Raw genomic sequence first — 25,165 nt, 5'->3', positions numbered from 1 at the left:
TGCCTTTGGAATCCAGGGCTGGGAAGCTGGATTGTTGGGGCGCTCTGGCCAGCCAGCTTGGGCTAATTGGTGAGCTCTGGATCAATGAGAGACTCTGTCTCAAAAACCAAAATGTATAGCATCAGAAGAATAGCATGTGAGGTTGATCTCTGGCTCCCTACAAGCACACATGTGTACATGGAACCTCATACATATGTACACACACATACACATGCAACACACACACACACACACACACACACACACACACACACATATAAAGGTTGAACACACCTTCGAATCTCCCTTGGTTCTCAGTTCCTTGCTGCTACTGGTGTACTGGCCCAACTCTAATCAAGGCTGGACTTCTTACCCAGGATAGGGGTGCACATCAGAGCCTGCAATCACCCCTCTTTTTCTACACATCTAGTCATGAAAATTGCCCTGCTTGGGACCTGCATTCTCAGGACCTTGCTGAGGGTCAAAATCAAACTATCCTTTTATTTTCTTTGTCCTTAAGACAGGCCAGTAGGTGAGGAAGGCAGATATCCTAGATCACTACAACATAGAGAGGTGTTGATCCAGGAGAACAGGAGAGAGAGAGACAGAGAGACAGAGACAGAGAGAGACAGAGAGAGAGACAGAGAGAGAGACAGAGAGACAGAGACAGAGAGAGACAGAGAGAGAGACAGAGACAGAGACAGAGAGACAGAGACAGAGAGAGACAGAGAGAGACAGAGAGAGAGAAGGAGAGAGACAAGAGAAGAGGAGGGGAGGGGAGGGGGGAGGTAAAGGGGAGGGGCGGGGAAGGGGAGTGGCAGGGAAAGGGAGAGGAAGCACCAGAGTCCTGTTCTGTGGGAAGAAGGTTTGGTCACTATCTTCACTCTCCTGAAAGTTGCATGGGAAGCAAACAACCCTTTACAGCCAACCAACCTTTGCTCTGTGGGCCTGGTGGCTTAGTAGCATATATTGCACACTTGCCAATATATGACAATATAAGACAGAGCAAGGCAGGCAGAGCAACCCGGTGACCAGGCGTGAAGATGCAGCTGTCGCTCGCTCTGAGCTATTCTGCTGTAGGTCCCCGGCAGAAGTTCCGGTTATAGAAGTGGTGGTTGTCCCTAGTCAGGGCTGTACTCAGCTGGGCCCAGAAGCTGCCCTGCCCGTTGGGCTGATGGGGCCAGAAGAGCACACTCTGGCGGCAGAGGCGCTGGCGCAGTCGCACGTAGCGGGAGCGGTGGGCATCAGGGCGCAGGATCACCAACACCACCACGTCCTTGCGGTCCTCCAGCAGGCGCTGCTGAGCCAGCAGGAAGCTGGTGCGCAGGAGGCCACTGACCTTGTCCGTGTGGGCCAGCACAAACAGAGTCTTGCGGCTGCCATAGATGGAGGCCCAGAGGTTCTCGAAGAGTGTCTGGCCAGGCAGCCAATCTCGGTCCTCCAGACACAAGCGTAGGGCTCGGCGACCGCGCCGCTCCTCTAGCCGCACTCGAAGCTCGTTATACACCCAGTCAGCAACCGCGCTCTGCGCCTTATCGAACACCACGAAGGCATCATAAGGGAGAGCTTGGGCGCTGCGCCGGCCACGGGTCAGCAAAGGTAGCCATGCCAGGCACAGATGGAAACAGTACCAGACGTCCCAGCCGCAGAGATGCTGCAGTAAAGGCAACACCGTGCCCACGGCCACAGCCAGGAGTGAAAGGCCAAAGCAGTCCCGAGAAAGGACGTCATCCAGGCACAGCCGCAGGTCTTGCGCAAAGATGCTGCGGCCCTGCAGCTGGCGGGGACTGCCACACTTCACACCGTTAGCCAGGCCAGGCACCTTGGTCTGCACTTCCAGCAGTAAGTCTACAAAGGGTGCGCCGCAGGCACAATGCAGAGGGTTGCTGCTCACGTCTAGAACCGTCAGGTTCATCACAATGGGCCCAAACCAGGAGCGATCCACAGTCTTGAGGATGTTATGGCTGAGGTTGACCTCTTTTAGCTCTACCGCCAGAGCAAAGAAGGCTGGGACCACAAAGACGATACTGTTGCTACTGACATCCAGTTTCTGGAGGAGCGTGCCATTAGGCAGGGTGCCGTTGGTCAGGGCCTTTAGTAGATTGCCTGCCAGGTCCAGGTCTCGCAGATTGGGCAGGAAGGCCAGACTGCTCCAGTTAAAGAAAGAGAGGTGATTGTCACGGAAACTCAGCTTCGTCAGGCTCTTGGGGAGGTAGTTGAGGTTCTGGGGCCGGAGGATGTGCAGCTTATTCTGAGATAGGTCCAGATGAATCAGGCTTCTCAGGTCTTGGAAGAAATAGAGGTAAAGGTCCTCCTCGTCCCACATGCGGCCCACACCGTTGCCGCTGAAGTCCAGATACTCCACTGAGGTGCTGTAGAGGCGCGAGGACACGCGGCTGTGAATGTCATTGTGTGCCAGGCTAAGGTTCTGTAACCTGGACAGATTGGCCAGAAAACTGAAGTTGTGGCCTATCCCCTGCATGCTGAAGGGCTGGCTGTTGTAGCTCAGGTCCAGGGCCTGCAACTGTGGGAGCTCACTGAACGATTTCGAATGGTACAGGTCCAGCTTGTTATAGGACAGGTCCAGCACCTTCAGGTTGGTCAGCGGCAGGAACTGAGAGCCATTGACAGCCTGCGCGATGCAGTTGTGGCTCAGGCTCAGACACTGGAGATGGGAGAGGTTGACGAACATCTCTGGCTTGATAGTCACCAGGTTGTTCCGAGACAGGTCCATGGTGAATCTGAGGTTCTTACACCTGACCATGAAGTTCTTTGAGACGGGAGTGCTCGGGAGAGCTGGGGTGAGACTTGCAGGCCATGGAACCCCCTTCTCCGCCTCGTCTGCCTTTTCGGGGGCGACTCTGGACAGCGTTGGAGGCCCGCTGATGCGATTATTGGACAGGTCCACAAAGCGAAGGGCTCGGAAGGTACTAAAGACGCTGAGCTGCGCCTGGTTGATGAAATTCATTTGAAGGTGCAGCGTGTGGAGCTTGGGCAGACCAGCCAGCCACCTGAGCGTGTTCTTGTTGAGCAAGCGGAAGAAGATGCCGTTCATGTTCAGCTCCTGCAGCGACACCAGGCTCTTGAAGGAACTTGCCAGGTGGAGGCGGGCGAACGATACCTTCTTGCAGTAATTGAAGGACAGGTCGAGCTTGCGCAGACGGGTCAGGTTCTGAAAGGCGCTGGTTTTGTTGATGCTCTCGTAGAGAAAGTTCTCGCTTAGGTCCAGCACCGAGAGGTTCACCAGACCCTGGAACCACTTGGAGTTCAGCGAGTGGAGAGAACTGTCCTTCAGCACCAGGCCTTCAAGGTGGCTCAGGTGACGGAAAGTCTGAGGGTGCAGATCAAGGGACTTCTGCCGGCATTCTGTACAGAGGTCGGGGGCGTGATCACAGCGACGGCAATTCCCACCCACATCAAGCACTCGAAGGGAGGTCAGGTTGGCTAGGTCTTCGGGCCCCAGCTTGACGATGAGGTTATAGGACAGCAGGAGGTACTCCAGGCTGGAGGGCAGTTGGCGGGGCACCTCTGTGAGGTTGTTATACTTAAGGGACAAGTGGGTGAGGTTGCTCAAGCCCAGGAAGGCGTCCGGGGTCACGTTCACCGCCCCGTTGCAGGGGTTCTTGTAGTAGCAGTTCCCGTCCATGAAGAGAACTCGCAGGCTGTGCAGGCCAGCAAGGCTGCTGGCATCGAGTACCAGGATGTTGGTGTGGCTTAGGCTCAGATTCGTCAGGGAGCTAGGCAGGCGGGGCACAGTGGTGATACCGTTATAGCTCAGGTTCAGCTCTTCCAGCATGCGCATAGCCAGGAAGGTTTTGGGCTCAATGGTCATGCGGCAGGAGAAGTGCAAGGGGCTGAGGCCAGGGGGCGGACAGTTCCACTTGAGGTTCAGCTGTCGCACGTTGGGCAAGTGGACAAAGTCGAGGTTGTGCAGGTGGTGGATGCGGTTGGCGATCAAGGAAAGGCTGGTGATGTTGGAACGGGGTTCTGCGGCAGAGAAGTGAGGCACAGACTTCAGGAAGAGCCAGTTGCAGTCTACCAGGCCATGAGGCTTCAGTTCACAGGGTAGGAAGGCAGGCAGGGTACCCAGGGCCAGAGCCTCAGCCAGCATTGCAGCCTGTACCAGGAGAGACAAGGGGTGCAGGGTCCTGCGACAGAGAACCTGTGAGAGCCAGGACAGAGCGAGTGAGTGTCTAGTGTTATTGCACCCTCTCCTACTCTCTCTTCCACACTGCGACTTTCTTTAGGGCTTCCGAGTCCTCTCTAAGTGCGCAACTCCCCCCCCCACACACACACACAGCCTCCTTCCAGCCCACTCACAACCACTATTTGGTTTTAGGCACAGCCACTCAGAGCAAGGACACAGGACCAGGACTAGGCTAGAATCCAGATACCAGACTTAGAGCTTTTGTTCAGAACACAGCCCATAGCAGGGCCCGAGACAGACTCCGACAGGCCCATTGGGGCTCTCCTACTTTCTCTTCCTCTCCTCTGGGGCCTCAACTCTTTCCTCCTAACCGCAGCAGCTACCCGAGATCTGTACCTCTGCCTCCCTGAAGCCTTGCTCCACTAGTCCCCTGGATTCTCCTTGACCAAAATGCAGGGAAGACTGAATCCCTACTGAGGTATAGGTTGGACCCCATCTAGGCCTTGGTGGCACTTACTGGCTCTTTTAACCCTCCATTGGACTCTCCAGCCTGACCTGAGAACCCTCGACCTGCAGAGGATCAGAAGGCTCAGAGTGAGAAATCTATAGGCCAGGCGCCACCATTGACAGAAGTCTGGGGTTTCAGCCTCCCCATCCACCTGGCACATTCTGCTCTCTCTGCTCAGGGAATGGCTTTTGCTCCAATTCTCTTAGGGTTCCATGAATGCCCCAAAGGCATGGAGTGGACAGTCCTTTCCACTGTTGTCCCTTCCCATGGTGCCCCTATCCCCCTGGGATAAGAACTGGGGTCCTACCATGATGGAAAATGGAAGATTCTCCAGAGGCTCCCTCTGACAAACTGGGCAGCAGAGAATGATGTTCCGCACCAGGGTCCCTCAGAGAATTGAGGAAGCGACACTTTCGCTACAGCTTAGTAGCTACTTTATCCCTACCCTGAAAGAGCAGGTGGTACAATGAGTCACACGTCATTTGCATAGTCAGATGGCAGACAGCCCCCTCAACCCCTTCCTCTTTCCACTCTCCTCCCCACTCCACAATCAGCCCCAAGGGCATCACATCTGTCCTCCAGGGAGGTGTGGGACGGAACCAAAGCCAAGAGTCTAGCCCAAGGTCAATGAGAAACCAGAATTTAAAATAGCACCAGAGCTAGGCAGAGCAGGGACACCAGTGAGGAGGGTGTCACCTCACCCTCATGCCTCAGTGCCTGCCCCATGGGTACTCTCAGGACAGTGGCTCTCTCACCTGCTCTATCCCCAGAACTCTATGGAAAGCATCTGTGAGCCAGAGGCTGGAGCCAGCATCTGCTTCACCACAGCAGCAGGCTTCGTATCTCTTCCAGTAATAATATCTCCCACTCTCCACTTCCTGAAACGCCCAATCAGACTCCAGCCCCCAGACCACAGCAAGGTGTTGGGGCTTCTGAGGCCAGGCTGTGGCGGGTTCAACGGAGACTCTGTCTGATCTTACCGTTGTGTGGCACTATTACTAGGGAGAGGTGAGCAAATATGGACTCGCCCAAGAAATGGAACCAGTGACAGACCGAAATTGAGGGCACCACTAAAGTCCAAGTTGGTTAACCAATGAATTTTATTGGCGTTACTGGCTTTAGTATGGGTGAGGGGTTAAGGAACAGAAATGACTCAGGGACAGCTGCACCACCAAGAAATAGGTCATGGATCCCACAAACGCTGGAAATGGGGAGCTCATGGCAAATTGTATTGACAGCTTAACCTTGGGCGTTAAGGAAACTGGGGACACAGAGTGGGAACTACTTTTCCAGGTGGAGAGGAAATTATCCAGGCAAGTCAGTTGGTCTGAGACTTTTTCAGGCAGCTCAGCTGGTCTCTGCTTCTTCCAGGCAGCACGCCGTTGTCTGAGCATGCCTCTCAGCAGTCTCTACTGTCCATATAAGCTTAAGGAGGACCTAGTGCCTCTGGTCACTTTCAGGGACTTCCTGAAGCTTTTCAGTTGTTTATATCTGGAGGTTTTTTTGTCTGTTGGTGTTTATTTTTGTTTTGTTTTTCAAGACTAGTTTTCTCTGTGTAGTCCTGGCTGTCCTGGAACTCATTCTGTAGACCAGGCTGGCCTTGAACTCAGAGATCTGCCTGCCTCCCTCTCCTGAGTGCTGTGATTAAAGGCTTTTGCCACACTACCCTAGCTACATCCTGAGATCTAAGGTGCTTCCCTGAAGGACAGGATGGTTCACCTGTTGGGAGCACAGCAAGGAGGTCCTTGAGCCTACAGAGAGCTCCAGAGAAACCAGAAATGTTAAGCACACTGGATTGTCTTTGCAATGGGAAAGATGAAAAACCTGTTCTTCCATGCAGAAAGCTGAGAACAGAAAGTGATTAGTAGTCTGCTGATCTGAGTTATCTGTTGGGCCAGGCCACATCGAGCTCCTACAACCAGGACCAGAGGAGGCCAGTGTTACAAAAATATATACATTGTGGCGAGAGTAAGGGAGTATTCTGCAGGCCCCTGCCAAGGTATCTGCCAAGGAGAAGTCACACCATGTGACAGACCTGATTTAAGAGAAGTTTATTGTGGGGGAAGGGAGGGGAGCGGGGACCTGGAAAGGGGGTAGAGGCAGACAAAGGGAAGACAGAGAAAGAGAGAGACAGGAACAGGTGGGAAAAGAGAGAGAGAGAGAGAGAGAGAGAGAGAGAGAGAGAGAGACAGAGAGACAGAGAGACAGAGAGACAGAGAGACAGAGAGAAAGAGAAAGAGACAGAAAGAGAGACAGAGAGACAGACAGAGAAGGGGGGGGGGGCTGGGGTAGTGATCAGTCCTCTTTATAAGCTGTGTTGCTGCTGCACCCAGTGGCAGGTGATGGCAGAAGCCTAGGTCTTTGGGAGGAGCCTAGTGCGATCTGTTAACCAACAGCTAGTAATCTAAATGACTGTTGCTGCCAGAGACTCCTACAAACTCCCACAACCAGGACCAGAGGCCAAATGACCTCTGTGCTGTCTGTATGACTGAGACCAGGCTAGACTCTTAAGGTAGTACAGGTAGCCTACCTATAGAGCCCATCTTCTTGGAAGAAATGACACTACCCTGAGTTGAGTTTCAATGTAATTACACATCCTTGGGCATCAGGGATCGTATTACACCAGGAATTTTTGTTTTCCAGATTATACTGGGCTTAAATCCATTGGGAATAAACCACCTGTTATTAAGGCTCCCCAAAGTCTGATCCAGGTTGACAAAGTCAATCCGCACCTGGTTTTCATTCTTATCTCTTCACTGCATTCACATCCCTGGATGTCCAGGAGCCTCCTCAACCTACCTTGGAAGTAAGTAAGACGTGACACTAACCTACTTGGCTTTTCATGTCCTCCTCTGGCCCTGGTGACTGGAGTGATTCTTCCGTCTCGAAGCCCCAGAGACCCTGGAGTGACCTTAAGCCCTGATTCTGTCCCTTCAGAACCTGCCCACTGCTCACAACCTGCATATCTACCTGCCTGTCTGAGGTGACATCATCTCTAATCTAGACACCCTGGGCCTGCTCGAGTCCCCTGCAGCCTGTTCACACTGAGCCCCTGGGAAGACCTGTTCAAACCTTTCTCTTTCTCTGGGATGGTTTGTATGTGCTTGGCCCAGGGAGTGGCACTATTAGGGGTGGCCCTGATGGAGTAGGTGTGTCACTGTGGGTGTGGGCTTTAAGAGCTTCATCCTAACTGCCTGGAAGTCAGTCTTCCACTAGCAGCCTTTAGATGAAGACGTAGAACTCTCAGCTCTGCCTGCACCACGCCTGCCTGGATGCCGCCATGTTCCCACCTTGATGATAATGGACTGAGCCTCTGAACCTGTAAGCCAGCCCCAATTAAATATTGTCCTTATAAGAGTTGCTTTGGGGGCTGGAGAGATGGGTCAGTGGTTAAGAGCACTGACTGCTGTTCCAGAGGTCCTGAGTTCAATCCCAGCATCCACATGGTGGCTCACTACCATCTGTAATGGGATCCCATGCCCTCCTCTGGTGAAGACAGCTACAGTGTACTTATTTATTTATTTATTTATTTATTTATTTATTTATTTATTTTTGAGCTGGGGACCGAACCCAGGGCCTTGCCCTTGCTAGGCAAGCGCTCTACCGCTGAGCTAAATCCCCAACCCCTACAGTGTACTTATATATAATAAATAAATAAATCTTAAAAAAAAAAAAAGAGTTGCCTATGGTGTCTGTTCATAGCAGAGTAAACCCCTAACTAAAAAACATACTTTCTTCATATAGATGGACAAATATATGGAAATACATGTGTATGCATACGTGTGTTGCCTGCATGTATGGTCTATGCACCTCTTGCTTACCTAGTATCTGAGGTGGTCAGAAGAGCATGTCAGACCACCTGCAACCGGCACACACAGCTGTGAGCCTCCATGTAGTTGCCAGGAATCGAACCCAGGTCCTTTGAAAAAGCAACCAACGCTCTTAACTGCTGAGTCATCTCTCCAGCACCCTCTGTTCAAAAACTTTCATTCTGGGACCCTCCTCTGCTCAGATCTGTAAAACAACTTTTATTCTACCCTATTAACTGTTGTCTTACACCTGTCTGTTAACCTAGGCCTAGTCCCAGAAGCGTCTAGCCTCTGTACAATCTTGTCTGGGCCTAAGATGTTTTCAGCCTCTGAGACTTGCTGTTGAATAAGCTTGCCCCTTACAGTTCTTCCTGAGCACTGGCTGGCTGACTAAACTCGGCTGTTCTAGCTTTAGCTCCTCTTCAAGCTGACTGGCCCAATCTACCTTTTCTCAATTTCTGACTGAAATGCTCTGCTTGGCTTCGTACTACCTTTGGCCGATCTGTTCTAATCTTCTGGCTCCTTCTCATTCTCTGGTTCATTCTGTCTTTAACTTGTCTCTGTAAAACTCTCCCCATAAAACTGCTTCCCCCTTTCTCTCTGCATTGTTCCCTCTTCTGTAACTTCCCTTTCCTCTCTCTTCTCCCGAGAATTGGGCTTATCCTATTCTCTCAAATCTTTCTCGGATTCGTCACTTTGTCTGCCATTCAATTAGGTATCACTTTCAAATGTGGCTGCTTCCTTCTACAAACTAATTTACCTGCATTGTTTGTACTAAGGGTGTGTCTGTATCTTGGCCAGAGGGATTAAAGTGTGTGCTGAGGTCTGAGCCACACCACGACTAGAAATAGTTTTTTCTTCACAATCTTGGGGTTCACAGTATGATCAAATATCCAGCAACACAGACCCCCATGAGTGTCCTGAGCCCTTGTCACTGTCCAAGCAGTAGTCAAGGTCTTGTGTACCCTGCCCTTCCATTTCTTTCCCCCGTCTGCTGACAGCCACACTGGCTTCTTGTTTGGACATACCTGGGGACTTTCTTGTTTTGGGGCCTTAGAACATACTCTTTTCCTCTGCCTGGACTTGTTTTTATTCCCAGATTCCCTGTTGGGAAACCCTGCTATGAAGGTTGCTGTCTACCACGACAAGACAGCTCCCGGAGCTCAGGGCAAAATTGGGGGACTCCCTTTCTCAGTGGGGCTATTTCTTCTCTGCCTGTCCTTCTCTGGAGAATGTCTCTAAGCACAGGTGTCTTGCCTTATCTAGAGGATGACCCTGCAGAAAGCTTCCTCCAAGTACTGTGTTACCTATGTCCCCTTAGCCCTTCCTACTGTATGACAATTAGGTGCTGTTATGACCAACCTGTAACCCCAAGAAACCTCTGAGGAAAGTTGGGGAGCCTGGGGTAGCCTGTGGCCAGATTACAGGTTTAAATTCCTCTCTCCAGGTGAGAACTTGACCAGCAGGTTCTTGGAACTGCTCTTTCTGTAAATGAAGTACCTCCACGTAGCCAATAATATATAGTCACCCTGAAAATCCCTACCCGCTCCCCAAGATTATATAACCCTTGTTCCCTCCAATAAAGCTGAGTTGTCTCACTGAAACTCATTCTGGAGTCAGTGTGCCCAGTATATCACTGCCATCTGAACCCTGACCACACCCCACTACACCCCAGCTTCCTTTGTCCTCAAGGCCAGTGGCCAAGGGTAGAAGGAAGGTCACTATCCCCCTCATGGTCCAGTTTGCCTTCTGCCTTTACCACTGCACACATCACCCTCCATCCTGACCCTCTGATGAACCTCTCAGCTCAGCTACACTCATCCTTCCACACTAGGAGGATGATCCAGGAGAATGGAGAGTTCAAAGCCTGCCTGGACTACATAGTGTGGATGTAGCTCAGTGAGTACAGGCTTGCTTGGCACTCTCAAGACTGGATTTCATCTCTGATACTCCATAGACCGGACACAGTGGCACACGCCTATAGAGCTTTAAGGTTACCCTCAGCTATGTGGGCAGTTTGAGGCCAGCCTGGGTACACGAGACTGTCTCCAAAAACCCACCCTACAACTGAAGAAAACTGAGACAAAGTCAGGTATGCCAATGCATGCTGGGACGGCCAGCATTGGGGAGCCAAGGCAGGAAGACTGCCTGGAGCTTGGGCTCAGCCACTTAGGTAACAAGGCCCTTGAGATAAAACACAAAAATATTGGGGTTGGGGATTTAGCTCAGTGGTAGAGCGCTTGCCTAGGAAGCGCAAGGCCCTGGGTTCGGTCCCCAGCTCAAAAAAAAAAAAAAAAAAAAAAAAGAACCAAAAGAAAAAAAAAACACAAAAATATTAAGAAGGAAAAGGGGGGCTGGAGAGATGGCTCAGCAGTTAAGAGCACTGACTGCTCTTCTAGAGGTCCTGAGTTCAAATCCCAGCAACCACATGGTGGCTCACAACCATCTGTAATGAAATCAGACGACCTCTTCTGGTGTGTCTATAGACAGCTACAGCATACTTAGATATAATAAATAAACCTTTAAAAAAAAAAAAAGAAGAAAAAGGATGGGAAAATCTGACTCCAGACTGACACACGAGCCTGTGGAAGCAGAGACTGGCAGAATCTGGTTCTTCTAGTTCAGAGTTAACGACACAGCTAACTAATTCAGCCAGGAGCCAGCACTGTGTGCACCATGGCCTCGGGATCTGTAAGAATAAATTCTGCAAAGTTTTCTTTTGTGTTTTTGGCACAGGGTTTTGCTATGCTGCTCAGGCTGGGCTCAAGCCACCACCTTTTCAAGTTTCTGGGTTTGTGGTGACTTGTCACAGCAACCACAGGAAACAGAGACACCCAGATCTCCAGAACCTCACAGGGAGGGCTTCTGCCTTTACACTCAAAACATCCCCCACACACCCGAGGACAGGAGGCCATCAGACCCCGTCTGACTAGGGAAAGGACACCTATGCAGACAACGGCACCCAATCCCCAGGCTCAGGATTGATTTAAAAATATTTTATTCTTTACAAAATACAGCATTCAACCAACCCTTCCTGTGATATCTGGCCCCTGCCAACTGTCCCCACCCTCTGTAGCCAACGGCTTTTGGACTGGGCTGGAACCATAGCATGAAATCGTCTGGAGGCTAGGTGTGCACCAGGGGGGCTGTGCACACAGAGGAGAGTCAGGAACAGTGACAGGGCGAGGTCACGAAGTGCTGGTCCAGAGGCCCTCAGAAGTAGCAAATGTGCTCAGCCACCTGTCCTCCTGTCCCACAGGAAGCGGTTCCTTAGAGCCCAGGCCGGGGAGGAAGGAAGCGCAGGGGTGACGGGTGGCAACCCTGCAGTCCATGTGCCCTGCCCTGTTCCCAGGCCAGACACCTAGCTGTCTTCCCCATTCTCCCCGGGGCCCCGGATGAGGCGCTTGTGGCCCCGCTTGCCTCCAGGGCCTTTGGGCTTGGCGAATGCCTGCTTGAAGGCGTGCTGCTTGGGATGCACCTCATCATAGAGGAACTCGGCGGTGAGCTCCGCCCCATCGCCGATCTCAATCTGCACGGGTCAAGACAGAAGTCATCATTATGCTGAGGGCCCAACACATACCACTCTAGGCAAATCCTACTTCTGGAGTAGTCACCACGGATATCTGTCTTCTCTTAGGTCACCACAGGATCTACAGTGCAGGGTCTGTTACCCTGCTGGCCTGAGTCACCTTCTCCTAGCCCCCTCCCCACCAGACCTAGGAAAAGGAGGTGGCAAGGAGGCCAAGGCTTGGGCTTATGTGTGCCCTGGGTTGCCCTGGATTTCGGCCTTCCACCCATCCAATGTTGCAACAACCAGTCTTGCATGGACGTAGGGTTCCAGTGCCCCACATGGAGAGTGGGGTGATGGGACCCTGGGGACAGGCTGTACCTTCTTAGCGATCTCCAGCTGGAAGTCCTGCTCCACAGAGTCAAGGAGGCGGCTCTTGCAGCTGGAGTAGAGCATGCGCTCCTTAATGCTGCACTTGTACCCCGGCATGGAGTAGATGAACACTGTAGGAGAGGAGGCGTTGAGCCCATGCAGGCTGGGGCACCTGCAGACCTTCCGCAGCAGGCCCAAGCATTGCTTGTCATTGCTGCTCCATGCCCAGTCCCCGTCACAGCTACTCACCCACAGATTCGAGGGAGTCACCCTCATGGGTATGCTTATACAGGAAGAAGTGGTAGCGGGCAGCATCTCGGGGTACCCGTGAGGGCAGCTGGGCCACATTTGTGGGTTCTGTGTGTACCAGCTCGATGGTCTCCCGTTCCAGGTCCAGCTTCTGAGTAGGAGCAGGAGAGGTGTGAGGGCGCCAAGGCACCCAGTAGGAAGCAGGATTGGTTGGCGGGCAAGGGTGTTTGGGGTTCCTCTTTCTGGGATCCCCTTCTCAAGGCTGGACCTCAGGCTGCAGGGGTTATTCTAGTATTTTTTTTTAAAAATATTTATTTATTTCACATATATGAGTGCACTGTCGCTGTCTTCAGACACACCAGAAGAGGGCATCGGATCCCATTACAGATGGTTGTGAGCCACCATGTGGTTGCTCAGAATTGAACTCAGGACCTCTGGAAGAGCAGTCAGTGCTCTTAACTGCTGAGCCATTTTTCCAGCCTTGGGGTTACTCTAAAGAGTCCTTCCAGGTCTGATCCCAACTCTGCCCCTTTGAGGATTCTGATAAAAAAAAAAAGAGCTCCCACTGAGATTCCTATCTGAGGTGGCATGGAGGGGCCTTGACCTCAACAAGGCACTGCTACAGGTCTACTTTCCGAGGCAAGGCCCCAGGGAAGTGTTTGGAAGGGAAAGCCATTCTTCTTGGGCAGAGGGGAGAAGAACTCTGCCTGGGAAAGAGATAAATCGAAGGAGCTATAGAAGAACTCTGGGATAAGACAGGGTCAGTCCTGAGGGCCAGGGTAAACCATGACGTCTATGTGTTAGAAAGGCATATAGGGCCACATGCTTACAGGGTACCTACTGTGGTCAAGACCTGCGGGCAGGCAGAGGAGAAGAGAACAGTATGTTCTTTTTTTCCAAGACAGGATTTCTCTGTGTCGCCTGGCAGTCCTAGAACTCATTCTTAGACCAGGCTGGCCTTGAACTCAAAGATCCTCCTGCCTCTGCCTCTTGAGTGCTGGGATTTTAAAGTCATGCGCAACCCCACCTGGCTTAAATATTTTTTTTTTTTAAAGAAAAAATTGAAACAGGGTCTGGTACAGATTAGGTTGACCTTGAACGCACTAGGTATGGATGCCTTTTGAGCGTCTGATGCTCCTGCCTCTGCCTCCAGAATGCAGAGATTACAGGCGTGTGCCACCACACCTGGCTTGGGACTCTGCCCATTTCCAAATACACATAGCCAGGAAACAGGAGAAGCCCACGGTGCCCGGCCTGTGTGTGCTGGGCATGACTGTGTACCCACCAGCTGGATATAGTTGACCGTCTTCTGCTTGAGTTGCTGAAGTGCCCGCTGGGCCTCAGGCTGCAGGGGGAAGGCCAGGCCCTGCAGGGTCTGGTGCTTACTCTCCACACTGATCTCAGTCTTCACCTGGGGGTGGGGCAGCCAGGAAGAAAAGCTTTATCTCTCCACACCCAGTTGGAGCCTACCAAATTTAGGGTCCCCAAGCCCACACTGTCCTGCACACACACACACACACACACCTCATTGATTCGGATCTGCTGGAGCTCTCGCTCGGCGGAAGTCAGTGGGGCCGGTGCAGCACAGGATGACAGGTGCTTCTGGTACCCAGCCAAGGAGAGGTCATCCTGTGGGGCAGGCTCAGAGGTGTAAGTGGATACCCCAGGCAGGCAGACAGACAGACAGAAGCCTGCTGTGCATCTGAGCCTGCAGCTCCAAGACTCCCCGCCCTTCTATTTCTTTTATTTAAGACAGAATCTTATGTAGCATTCAAGCCAGCCTCAAACTCACTACACTGCTAACAGTGACCTTGAACTGTCAATCCTCTAGTCTCTACTTCCCGAGTGCTGGGAGTCAAACCGGAGTTTCATGCGTGCTAGGCAAACACTGTATCAACTATGATACATCCCTGTGCCCAGCCCTCCTAGATCACCCTGAGCCTGGCACCGAGTTGCTCCGTGACCCTCACACAATGCCACAACCTCTGGTCCCCATTCTGTACTCTGGCTTGGGTTGACTAACCTTTACTGTCCCGAAGAGCTCATCCTTGATGTGGCCACCTCCAAACTCCTTCTTAACTGTGGCTCGTGTGGCTGCATACAGCATCTTCAGCCGCACCTGAGATGGGGTAAACTGTGAGGACCTATGGGCCAAGCTGCTGCTCCAGGAGCCAACTGGAGCCCCGGAAGAGGGAGGCAGGGCCCGGAATCAGGTCATCTCACTGGGCCCAGGCGTCCAGTAGGGGGCGCAGCGAAGCTGTATGAAACAGCTTTAGCCAGCAGGGGGAGCCTCCACCCAAATCAAACTCAGCGCGGAGCCAGGCTGACTGAATAGAGAGGGATCTAAGGAAGCCCAGGCTGCCACCACAAGGCTCTGCAGGGTTTGGGGCAGAACCTAACATTCCTCCTTCCCTTGCCTTCTTAGGCCAGAGTCTCTCATCTCTCCCCACTTCCCATTGGCCCCGGAGCAGGGTGACGGGCAAGGATTCCCTAGAGACTCACAGGCGAATTGTCAGGTGACCAGGCCAGGAAAAGCCACTCGAAACCCTGGGCATTCTGCGAATCAAGTCGGAAGAGGAGGTAGCAGGGCTCTTGGGCATCTAGCAGCGGTAGCACGGCCCTGTCGTAGTCCTGGTCCCAGCGTCCCACTGGCTCCTGCGAGGCACCCAGCACGAGCTGCTCTGGGGGCAGAGGCCGGGTGAGCCCATGTGGCACATCCCACCTCCTCCTCTGCCTGTGGACCTCTGTTCTCTGGATGTAGCTTTCTGAGTTACTGGCCACTTCAACCCACTTGCCCGTGACCCCTCAAATCCCTGAAGTATGAAGTTGAATTGCCGAGGGATGAATATTCGTCAATGAACTAGGCCATGTGTGCCAGCTCTGGGTGGCTTCCTTTGTACACCCCCCTACCCCTGCAAATGCTTGTATTCACGTACACTCACGCATTTGTGCGCCCTCAAGCACACGAAGGACCCCAACTGTGCGCTCACTGCTGCAACAATGTGACCCTCTCGAGGAACTCCTACACAGGAGGTTGCATGGTACAATCTTAGCTGTGTACAACTTCCTGCTTTCAGCTCACCCTGGGCCTGGCTCCATCATGCCCCTCTCGGGACAAAGTGCTAATCAGGCAAGAGGCTGCCACCCCCAGCTTCAGCTCTCTACCCCAAAGTAAAAAAGCAATAGTAGCTAACTATTTTTCTGATGGGCTGGAGAGATGGCTCAGTGGTTAAGAGCACTGACTGTTCTTCCAGAGGACCTGAGTTCAATTCCCAGCAACCACATGGTGGCTCACGACCATCTTTAATGAGATCTCACGCCCTCTTCTGGTGTGTCTGAAGACAGCTACAATGTACTTATATATAAATAAATAAATCTTTAAAACTATTTTTCTGAGGCAGGGTTTTACTATATAGCTTCGGTTGACGCGGAACTCATAATCTTCCTGCATCAGCCTCTTGAGGGCTTGGGATCGCATGTGTGCACCATCACGCCCAGCTTCTGTTCCGTTTCTTTTGTTTGCTTGCTTGTTATCTGAGACAGGATCTCAAGCTGTCCAGACAGGCCTAGAAATGTGCTGGAGGATGACCTTGAACTTCTGATCCTCAGATCTCTACCTCCCAAATGCAGGCGTTCCAGTCATGTACCACTAATTCCACTTTGTGAAGTGCTAAGGATCAAACCCCGGGCCTTGTGCACACTAGTCAAGCACTTTACCAACTGAGCCACAATCCTAGACCCTTGTGGTTATTTTTGGTACAATTTTGCTATTTATAGCCCAGGCTGGCTTCAAACCTCCAATCCTTCTGCCTCAGCTTTCCAGGTGCTAGAAATATAGAAGTATGTCACTCGGTTTAGCTAACAACCAACATCATCATCATCATCATCATCATCATCATCATCATCATCATCAATGGCATATATAACTATGGGTACATGCGTACCACAGTGTATATGGATAAGTCAGTAGACGACTTTCAGGACTCAGTCCACTGTGAGTTCCAGAGACTGAACTCAGGTTGTTTGCTAAGTTTGGGCAGCAAATACTTTCACCTGAGCCATCTTGCTAGCTTGCCTGGAGCTGACAGGCCTACCACGTCTCTGGCCAAGCAGGTCATCCAACCACAGCTCCAGGCTGAGACCTCACTGGTCACCATACATGTACTTGGTCACACAGCCCAACTCAGAGGAAGAACTGGGCAAATAATCTAAGTGCCAGAGACTCCACCTGCAAAGCCACCAGCCTCACCACCTCTGCAGGCTGTGGCCTCCCTCCCTGCCCACCCCGAACTCAGATGGGAATCAGGGTTGAAGGGTAGCAGCTCTAGGCTGGTGAAATTCGGAAAGACCGGAAGCTGTCAGTATTGTTTACTTTGTTGTTCATGTTTTTTAGGTTTTTATTTACTGTCTATGAGTGTTTTGCCTGGATTTGCATATGCACATCATGTTTGAGTCTGGTACTTATGGAGGTCAGAAGGGGGCGCTGGATCCCCTAGAACTGATGTTACAGACAGTTGAGAAGCACCAGGTCGATGCTGGAACCCGAACCTGGGTCTTCTCCAGGAGCAGCTAGTGCTCATAACTGCCGAACCATCTTTCCGGTCATTTGCTCACATTTTTTTAATCTTTTTTTTTAGATTTATTTATTATATATAAATACACTGTGGCTATTCAGACACACCAGAATGGTGTGAATGGCATCAGATCCCATTACAGATGGTTGTGAGCCACCATGTGGTTGCTGGGATTTGAACTCAGGACCTCTGGAAGAGCAGTCAGTGCTCTTAACCACTGAGCCATCTCTCCAGCACTGCTCACATTTTTTTTAAACGGTTCTATTTTTCTTTTTCTTTTCTTTTTTTATTTTCCCCTCCCCTCTATTTTTCTTTTAATATTATTTATTTCATATCTATGAGTACACTGTAGCTGTCTTCCATGCCAGAAGACGGCATCAGATTCCATTACCGATGGTTGTGAGCCACCATGTGGTGGCTGGGACTTGAACTCAGGACCTCTGGAAGAGCAGTCAGGGCTCTTACGCTGAGCCATCGCTCCAGCCCATTGTTCACATTTTAAACCAGAATGTTTGGGACAGGTAATAATAGCTCAGAGGGTAAAGGTGCTTGTCACCAAGCTTGAGGATGTGAGTTCAATCCCAGAGATCCACATGGTCAAAGGTGTTCTCTGACGCCCACCCCAGTTTAAAAATAAACCAGAATTTTATTTTATTTTATCTTTTGGTATCATGTAGCCCAGGCTGGCTTCTAACCTTAAACCTCTCATTCTTCCACCTGCACTTCTCAAGACTTCATTTTTATATTTGGAGACGAGTTTATATAGTTTTGACTGGCTTCAAACTTGGGTTCCTCCTGTCTCGACCCTCTCAAATGCTGGGATCACGGGCATATACCACTATGCCGAGCTATAGTAGGAATTTTATGTAGGAAGTGTAATTTGGGGCTGGAGAGATGGTTCAACTGAGAGCACTTGCTACTCTCCCAGAGGACCTGGGTTTGGTTCCCAGAACCCATGTCAGGCAGCTCACAACGGCCTTTGACTCCAGTACCCGCAGATCTGATGCCCTCTCTCGGCCTCCACAAGTCCTACATGCACAAGCACATATGCCCACACAGACACAGATGACACATATGTAGTTTTTTGGTGTTGTGGTTGTTCAAAAAATAGATCTATCATTGAATTCTTTAGAAAAATCAGGCACTCCACCCACACTCAAGTAGATCGTAGACCCCTACCCCAGGCATTCCCAGGTACCCCGACACTTGGAATGAAGAATTAGAGTGAGTCTACTTAGATCCCTTATGCTTCTGGGAACTACCTGCAAGGGGAACCTTACTTCCCAAAGTCAATGAACAGGGTTAAAGATGGGAGAAATGAGCTCAATTGTCTCTGTAAGGGTGGGGAGCCCCAGGAGACCTCCATTCAGCACCTCTCATAACGACCCCTACCCAGCCTCTGAGCAAGCTGGACTAGGCCCAGCTTAGCTGTGGCCCTAAAGCCTGTGGTGAATTCTGAATCTGGCAGGCCCTGCTAACATAAACAGGACACTAGGCTCATTCAGGGAGTCTGGTGCCAAAGGGCTCGGGACAGCGTGACTACTGAGAAGACTGGAAGGACCCTGGAAGGTCTGGCCCACAGCGACTCCCAGACTCTACACCACTCCCAGGTGAGGCAGTCACTGGCAGAGGGGAGAGGGACCCCTTGTTTCCAACTCCTAATTCAGACTCAGACGGGTCCTCTGCCTCCTTGAATATTTCTACTTCAAGCCTTGGCTCAAGTCCCACACCCTCATACTGCCTGGTAAGAATCTAGGGTCAGCTCAATTGGAATGAGCAAGACATAAATTCTTTCTTCCCATTCTGGGGACATCTACCGTGGGAAGGTTCATGGCGCTTTAGTCCTCCCACAGCCAGCAGCCAAGCTAGGCCCAAGCCTGCTAACCACACACATACCACACATACCCCCCCCCACCAAATACACACACACATACAACCAACACACATACCACATGCACACCACATACACGTCCATACAATACAAACGCCACATTCATACACCCCATACACAATACATACACATACCACACATCACACACATGCACAAACACCACACACAATACACACACACCACATACACACACAATACAACACACATACCACATATACACACACACCATACATATATACACCACACATGTACATCTCACACATACAATACAGACACATCACACATACCTCATATATACACCACACGCATACCATACACATACACACCACACACACCACACACACCACATACACCACACACATACCACTACACATACAAGACATATACCCCCCCACATATAACACACACATCACATGCACATATACCACACACAACACACATACCATACACACAGCACATATATACATACAATATAACACACACACCACACACACACAATACATATACATACAACTCACACATACCACATACCATATACACACACATATACCACACACACCACACACATACTACACATACATACACCACATACACACAATACAGACACACCACACACCACATACACACACACACATACACCATACCACACACACATCACACACACATATAATATACACACACACCACACAACAACACCTACATAAACTACACACACATATAACATACATACCACACACACCACACACACACACAAAAACACAGCACACACACCACACATATACACACTACACACAATACACATATACACCACACAACATACCACACACACACACATACCACACGCACACAAACACACACTACACATACCATACATACATACACCACACACAATACACATACACCACACACATACCACACACACACATACCACATACACACACATACCACACACACAAACACACACTACACACACCATACATACATACACCACACACAATACACATACACCACACACATACCACACACACACACATACACCACATACACACATATACAACACACACACACACCACATGTACACATACACACACACCACACACAATACACACAAACACACCACACATAATACACAAACATACACACACACACAAAGCATAAATAGTAGGGCTCACAGGGCCCCTACCACCTACCTAGCCCAGCACTCTGACAAGGCTCATCTCAAACGCCACACAGCCTCAGGCTGAGGTCGGACTGAACTGCGGCATAAGACTCTGCACAACAGGGAGTCCACTACCCCCACCTGCAGGACTCCAATGAGGCCCCTCTGGGAATGGCCTCATCCCAATCTCAGATGCAGAAACTGAGGTCTGAAAGAGGCCGGAAGGAAGCTAATACCCATCTCTCCTATCCCCAGAAGTGACTGGGTTCAGCTTCTATCCCATGCCCTATCCCGTGTGGGACACTCACCGTCCTCAATGATGACTTTGATAAGTCGGATGGAGCCAGCCCGGGCCTTGGCAAAGAATTCCTTTAGCTCTTCAGTGGCTAGAAGCACAAGAAACATAGCTGTTGGTGGTGAGCAGGCAGGGTGGGTAGGGAAGAGCTCGGGTCTGCTGGTGTCCTGTGGGGTCTGGTGGTGGCTCGGCTGGGACGTGGGTTAAATATGGTTTCCCCATGTGACTGGGAACCTGAGACAGCCACTGAACATAAGCTCCCAAATTTAGCAGGAGTGGCAGGCGGTGGCCTGCTGGCTGGGATAGCTCTGATGACAGGAAGGACAGCAGGAATGGACCAGTTTCTAAGACAAGCTAGGCTTGCCAGAATGAAGGGCACCAACTCGTCCCGGGACACTAGAATGATTGAGCAGTGATCAACACCCACTCAGCTGGTCAATTTAAGTGGATTGAATCTCATGTAGAGATTCACACACACACACACACACACACACACACACACACACACACCTGCACATACAAGCATGCACAAGCATATACATATGCGCACATGTACACAAGAATGCATGCATGCATGAGTGTGTGCTCATACGCACACACGTGTGCACAGATACAATCCTGGAATGCCTACACACATACAGGCAGCGGACATACCTGCAGACGATGTCTATAACATGTATACAGGCAAGATAAACAAAATACAGAGACGTAAATTTGCACTTCACATGAATGCACTCGTAGTTCAAGCCCCCAACTAGTTTTTACCAAAAGAGGAACCATCAGCCCCAACATAGCCTATGAAGAGGCAATAAAGCCTCAACCCCCAGGCAGTAGGGAAGGGTATCCGGAGGAGGAGTGGAGCCTAGGAAGAAGACTCCATCTTGGAATTTGGGCATCAGAGATGGAAGGTGACTAATGACCGAGAACACAGTGCCAAGGTGAGGACTACCCCATGGCCAGAGCTAGAGGACCATGAGTCATCTCAGCTCCACTAGTGGTGGGAGAGAGGGAGGACACAGTCCAAGTGAGTAAGAGACCTGCTTGGAGTCTCTGGGTGAGTGTGACCTTGGGGCTGCCAGGGGTCAGAAGAACCCCGACAGGAACATAGTTGGAGAATTGAGATCACAGAGTATTTATAGGCCTCGGACCGGGCAGCTGATGGGCAGCTTAGGGGCGGGGTGGAGGGGCTTTAGGTAAACAAACTCTTAAGTCTGTCCTTAGATGCTCCCCCTTCCTTGCAGGGTGACCTTATGCCTGAACCTTAGGCATGAAGGTCACTGTGTGGCCTGGGGCCTGAGGCTAACAAGCCCTGGGGACAGAAGCAGGACACAGTACTGTACACAAGGGGACACAGCCCCACTGGGTAGGCACAACTGAGTAGATAAATGCCTGAGGCTTTAAGCCTGATCTCTGGGGCCCCAGCACCCCTAGCTGAGTGACCCCTGACCTCTCTGACTGAACCTCAACCTCATCTATAAAACACAGCTAATTCCCTCAAATGCAAAGAAAGCCTGTGTTGAGGAATAAAAGGGAGAAAGAGCTGAGGAACTGGACTTTGCTGGCATCATCATCATTATTATTATTTTAATCTAAAGGGAGCTGTTTTTTTTTTTTTAAAGATTTATTTTATTTATTATATATATAAGTACACTGTAGCTGTCTTCAGATACACCAGAAGGGGGCATCAAATCTCTTTACAGATGGTTGTGAGCCACCATGTGGTTGCTGGGAATTGAACTCATGACCTCTGGAAGAGCAGTCGGGTGCTCTTAACCGCTGAGCCATCTCTCCAGCCCGGGAGCTGTGTTTTATTGCTCCTCCTACCTGCCCAGGCCTTGAGAGAGAGGCCAAGAAGCTCCCCAGAGGGAGAGGCTGACAAGCCCCTTCTACTGTTACCAGGGCAAACTGAAAAGCCAGCAGGGAAAAGTGACGTCTCTTCCTACCTCACCCCAGTGCCTCCCCTAGTCCCCATCAATAATCTAGAGGCCAGCCTGGGACATCTGAGCCTCCCTCATCAAAGATTCATGCCTCCCCGCCCCCACCTTGCCCACCTCCAACTCTAGCAAGCCTCAGGTTACTGTCCCTCTTGGGCCCCACTCTGAGGTCAACGGGCCTACTCCTATTGCCAGAACAAGACTGGCACCTGATCCTCCAATGGTGGTCTTTCTCGCCACCTCTAGCAGGCCCAAAAGAAGGTATACATCCTCATAGGCAGGAGCTCGAGAAGCTGCCCTGGGCAGGTCTCACTTCATAGGGAATGAAGGGATAAGTCAGAGCCTTGGCTACAGGGTCTGTAATGTAAGCTCTGTGTGTGTGTGTGTGTGTGTGTGTGTGTGTGTGTGTGTGTGTGTGTGTGTAGGGGTAATGGGGGATTGATGGGGGGGTTACTTCCTAGCACCTCCTCCCACTTGGAGGCAGCAGCTCAAACCAAACAAAGAGGAAGGAAGGGGCAGGCCAGGCAGCAGTTTACCCTGACAGTTCCCCACTTTGGGGCTGACTCAAGAAACCTGCCACTCCATCTACAGGAGAAGCTGGCCCACTTGTAGGTGGCCAGGCTTGATCCAGGTCCCTGCATGCTCAGGACAAGTGCGATGGGGATGGGGCAGGGCCAGAGAAAGCCTCTTGGGGCTGTCATTCCACCAAGCAGCCATGACCGCAAGTGGGGATTCCGGCAGTTGACTGGTCGATGGTGGGAGCCCTGGTCAGGGGATCATGATGTGGTGGTAGGAGTGGCTGATGGCCAAACCAAGAAGCTGTCTGGGCAAGCAGCCTGGTCTTCCCTACTGGCCAGGGAAGCAGCCCTTCTAGGCCTATCATAGATGGAGACACTGAGACCAGGTAGGGCCAAAATACCTGGCTCCCAGCTATTGCTTCTTCCTCAAGTCTCTCCAAGGAGGAAATTAAGCTGTGGGTATCACACCCTGGGCTGTAGAAGCTTCTTGTAGATAAGGGTGGAGGCAGGAGCTCCCCTATAAAGTCTGAATCCTGACCCTTTCCCCTGTTTCCAGCTTGAATTTGGGACTTTGCAGATCTGACTGGAGCAGAGGGAGATCACAATGGAAAACGGAAGAAGTCAGAGGCCAAGGTCAGATGTGCAACTCTGCCCATTCTACTTAAGAAGGAGGGCTCTATTCCAGCTTCTGTCCAACCTAGTCTGCAAGAGTATAGAGGTCCAGGAAGGAGAAAAGGTCAGGATACCCTTTGACATACACACAAGCCCATGTCAGTCATAAGACACCCATGCAAGCATCCATGCTAACACACACATACTGAGATGTGCCTGAACTGTGCACACATGCAGACACCCACAGTTTGTGTGCATACTGCCAGGAAACACTGATGTCTGAGATGGAACCTTGAGTGTCCAAAACCAGCCAGCCACTAGTGCATGCACACGAAGAAGCCTGGACAGGCATAACCAAGTCTCATCCAGATATGCACATACAGGACTATAGACAGAGGACATGTGCACACGCATGTACACTTTTCCAGATGTGCACATCCGGGTACACCCCTCCGCCAGAAAAGAACAAAAATACCCAGACCAGTATACACAGGCACATCCGCCCCCAGTTAGGTACACAAGATACTTCCACCCTCGCTATGTGCATCCATGTGCACCCACTCCCGGCTGTGTACAGCAGCAGTCTGTTCTCCCCCAAGACGTGTCTATCCCAGGGGCTGGCGGCTGCAAAAGAGAACAGGAAGCTTCCCCGGAGGGTACAAGGAAGAGGAGGATGAAGAGACCAAGCGCGGAGACCCGGCGCGGCAGAGCCCCTGTCCGCCCTCCATCCGCCCTCACCGTGGATGCCGGTCTGGTGCGCCATGGCTCAGCGTTCGGCTCGCCCGTGCCGTCGGAGCTCTCCGCTAGGTCCTGGCCCGGCTCGACTCGGCTCGCCTGGACCCAGAGCTCCGGAGGATGTGGCGACGGCGCCGAGCTTCGCGCAGCTTCCCGGGCGGTGCCGCAGGACCCGCCCCCAGCGCGCCCCGCCCCCGGAGGGCGAGGCCGGCAGAGGCGGGTATTGGTGCCGCGCGTGCGCGCAGCGGGCGCCGGGGTCCGAATGTCTCAGTGCAGGGTCGTTACCACCTTCTGAGCCAAGAAGGGGCCCCGAGGGATGTGTGGGTGGTTACTTGTAGGCCACGATCCTGGAGGTCTGTGGTCGGTTCTGCACTTGGACCTGGGAGGGACTGTGCGTTTGCCGCCGAAGAGGTTTGAGAGTGAGGGCCGATCTCCTTTGTGATGGTGAGGTGATCTCAGAGTAGGTGGGCACGCGCTAATCTGTAGTCGTGAATCTGTGTGTGTGTGTGTGTGTGTGTGTGTGTGTGTAGGAAGTGAATTGTGGATGGAATACGGTAAGAGACCGAGGTGACATAGCAGAGCTGAGGAAAGTTTTCCAAAAAGAAGGTGCATGTGCTAAGTGTGACCCAGTGTTAAGGACTTAAACTGTCTGAGGAACTTCCAGTTCCTGACGGACTTGTCTCCCCTCCCAGCAGCCTTCTCTCCTGCTCTCACTAACGGCTTGTTGCAGCTACTACTTTAACTAAAGAACCATTTCTCCAGCCCTGGACCTTGTTATTAAGAAATAGATAAATCGGGGCTGGGGATTTAGCTCAGTGGTAGAGCGCTTACCTAGGAAGCGCAAGGCCCTGGGTTCGGTCCCCAGCTCCGGGAAA

At 51.4% G+C, this 25,165-nt stretch overlaps 3 protein-coding genes across 4 annotated transcripts in view; all 3 read right to left on the bottom strand.

Moving 5' to 3' along the window:
* The window catches only part of Rpl29 (ribosomal protein L29), an 893,235-nt gene that overhangs the window by 201,228 nt on the left and 666,842 nt on the right, over positions 1–25,165 (bottom strand). The gene's annotated exons all lie outside the window — the stretch shown is intronic.
* On the bottom strand, positions 927–5,043 carry Tlr9 (toll-like receptor 9). The gene is given in 2 exon segments (NM_198131.1): positions 927–4,141; positions 4,942–5,043. Coding segments are annotated over 2 exon segments (3,099 nt in total). The 5' UTR covers positions 4,945–5,043; the 3' UTR covers positions 927–1,045.
* Positions 11,425–24,470, bottom strand: Twf2 (twinfilin actin-binding protein 2). Its single transcript, NM_001135238.1, has 9 exons — positions 24,294–24,470; positions 20,505–20,582; positions 15,075–15,253; positions 14,596–14,691; positions 14,097–14,201; positions 13,858–13,983; positions 12,573–12,723; positions 12,333–12,454; positions 11,425–11,972 (listed from the first exon to the last, which is right to left on the bottom strand). Exons 1-9 carry the CDS (start codon positions 24,316–24,318, stop codon positions 11,805–11,807), a joined length of 1,050 nt encoding a protein of 349 aa, NP_001128710.1. The 5' UTR covers positions 24,319–24,470; the 3' UTR covers positions 11,425–11,804.

Source organism: Rattus norvegicus, chromosome 8 (genome assembly GCF_036323735.1).
Source record: "Rattus norvegicus strain BN/NHsdMcwi chromosome 8, GRCr8, whole genome shotgun sequence".
NCBI classification, from domain to species: Eukaryota; Metazoa; Chordata; class Mammalia; order Rodentia; family Muridae; genus Rattus; species Rattus norvegicus.
Note: the sequence above shows the minus strand (reverse complement) of the source record. Positions and strands in the feature narration are given on the sequence as shown.

Excerpts from the sequence above, each read along its gene's own strand:
- Twf2 (NM_001135238.1), bottom strand. The coding sequence starts at position 24,318 with ATGGCGCACCAGACCGGCATCCACG. Across the intron at positions 14,692-15,074 it reads GGTCACCTGACAATTCGCCT|GTGCGGCTGAAGATGCTGTA; the intron begins GTGAGTCTCTAG and ends ACCCCATCTCAG. Across the intron at positions 11,973-12,332 it reads AGCTGGAGATCGCTAAGAAG|ATTGAGATCGGCGATGGGGC; the intron begins GTACAGCCTGTC and ends TGACCCGTGCAG.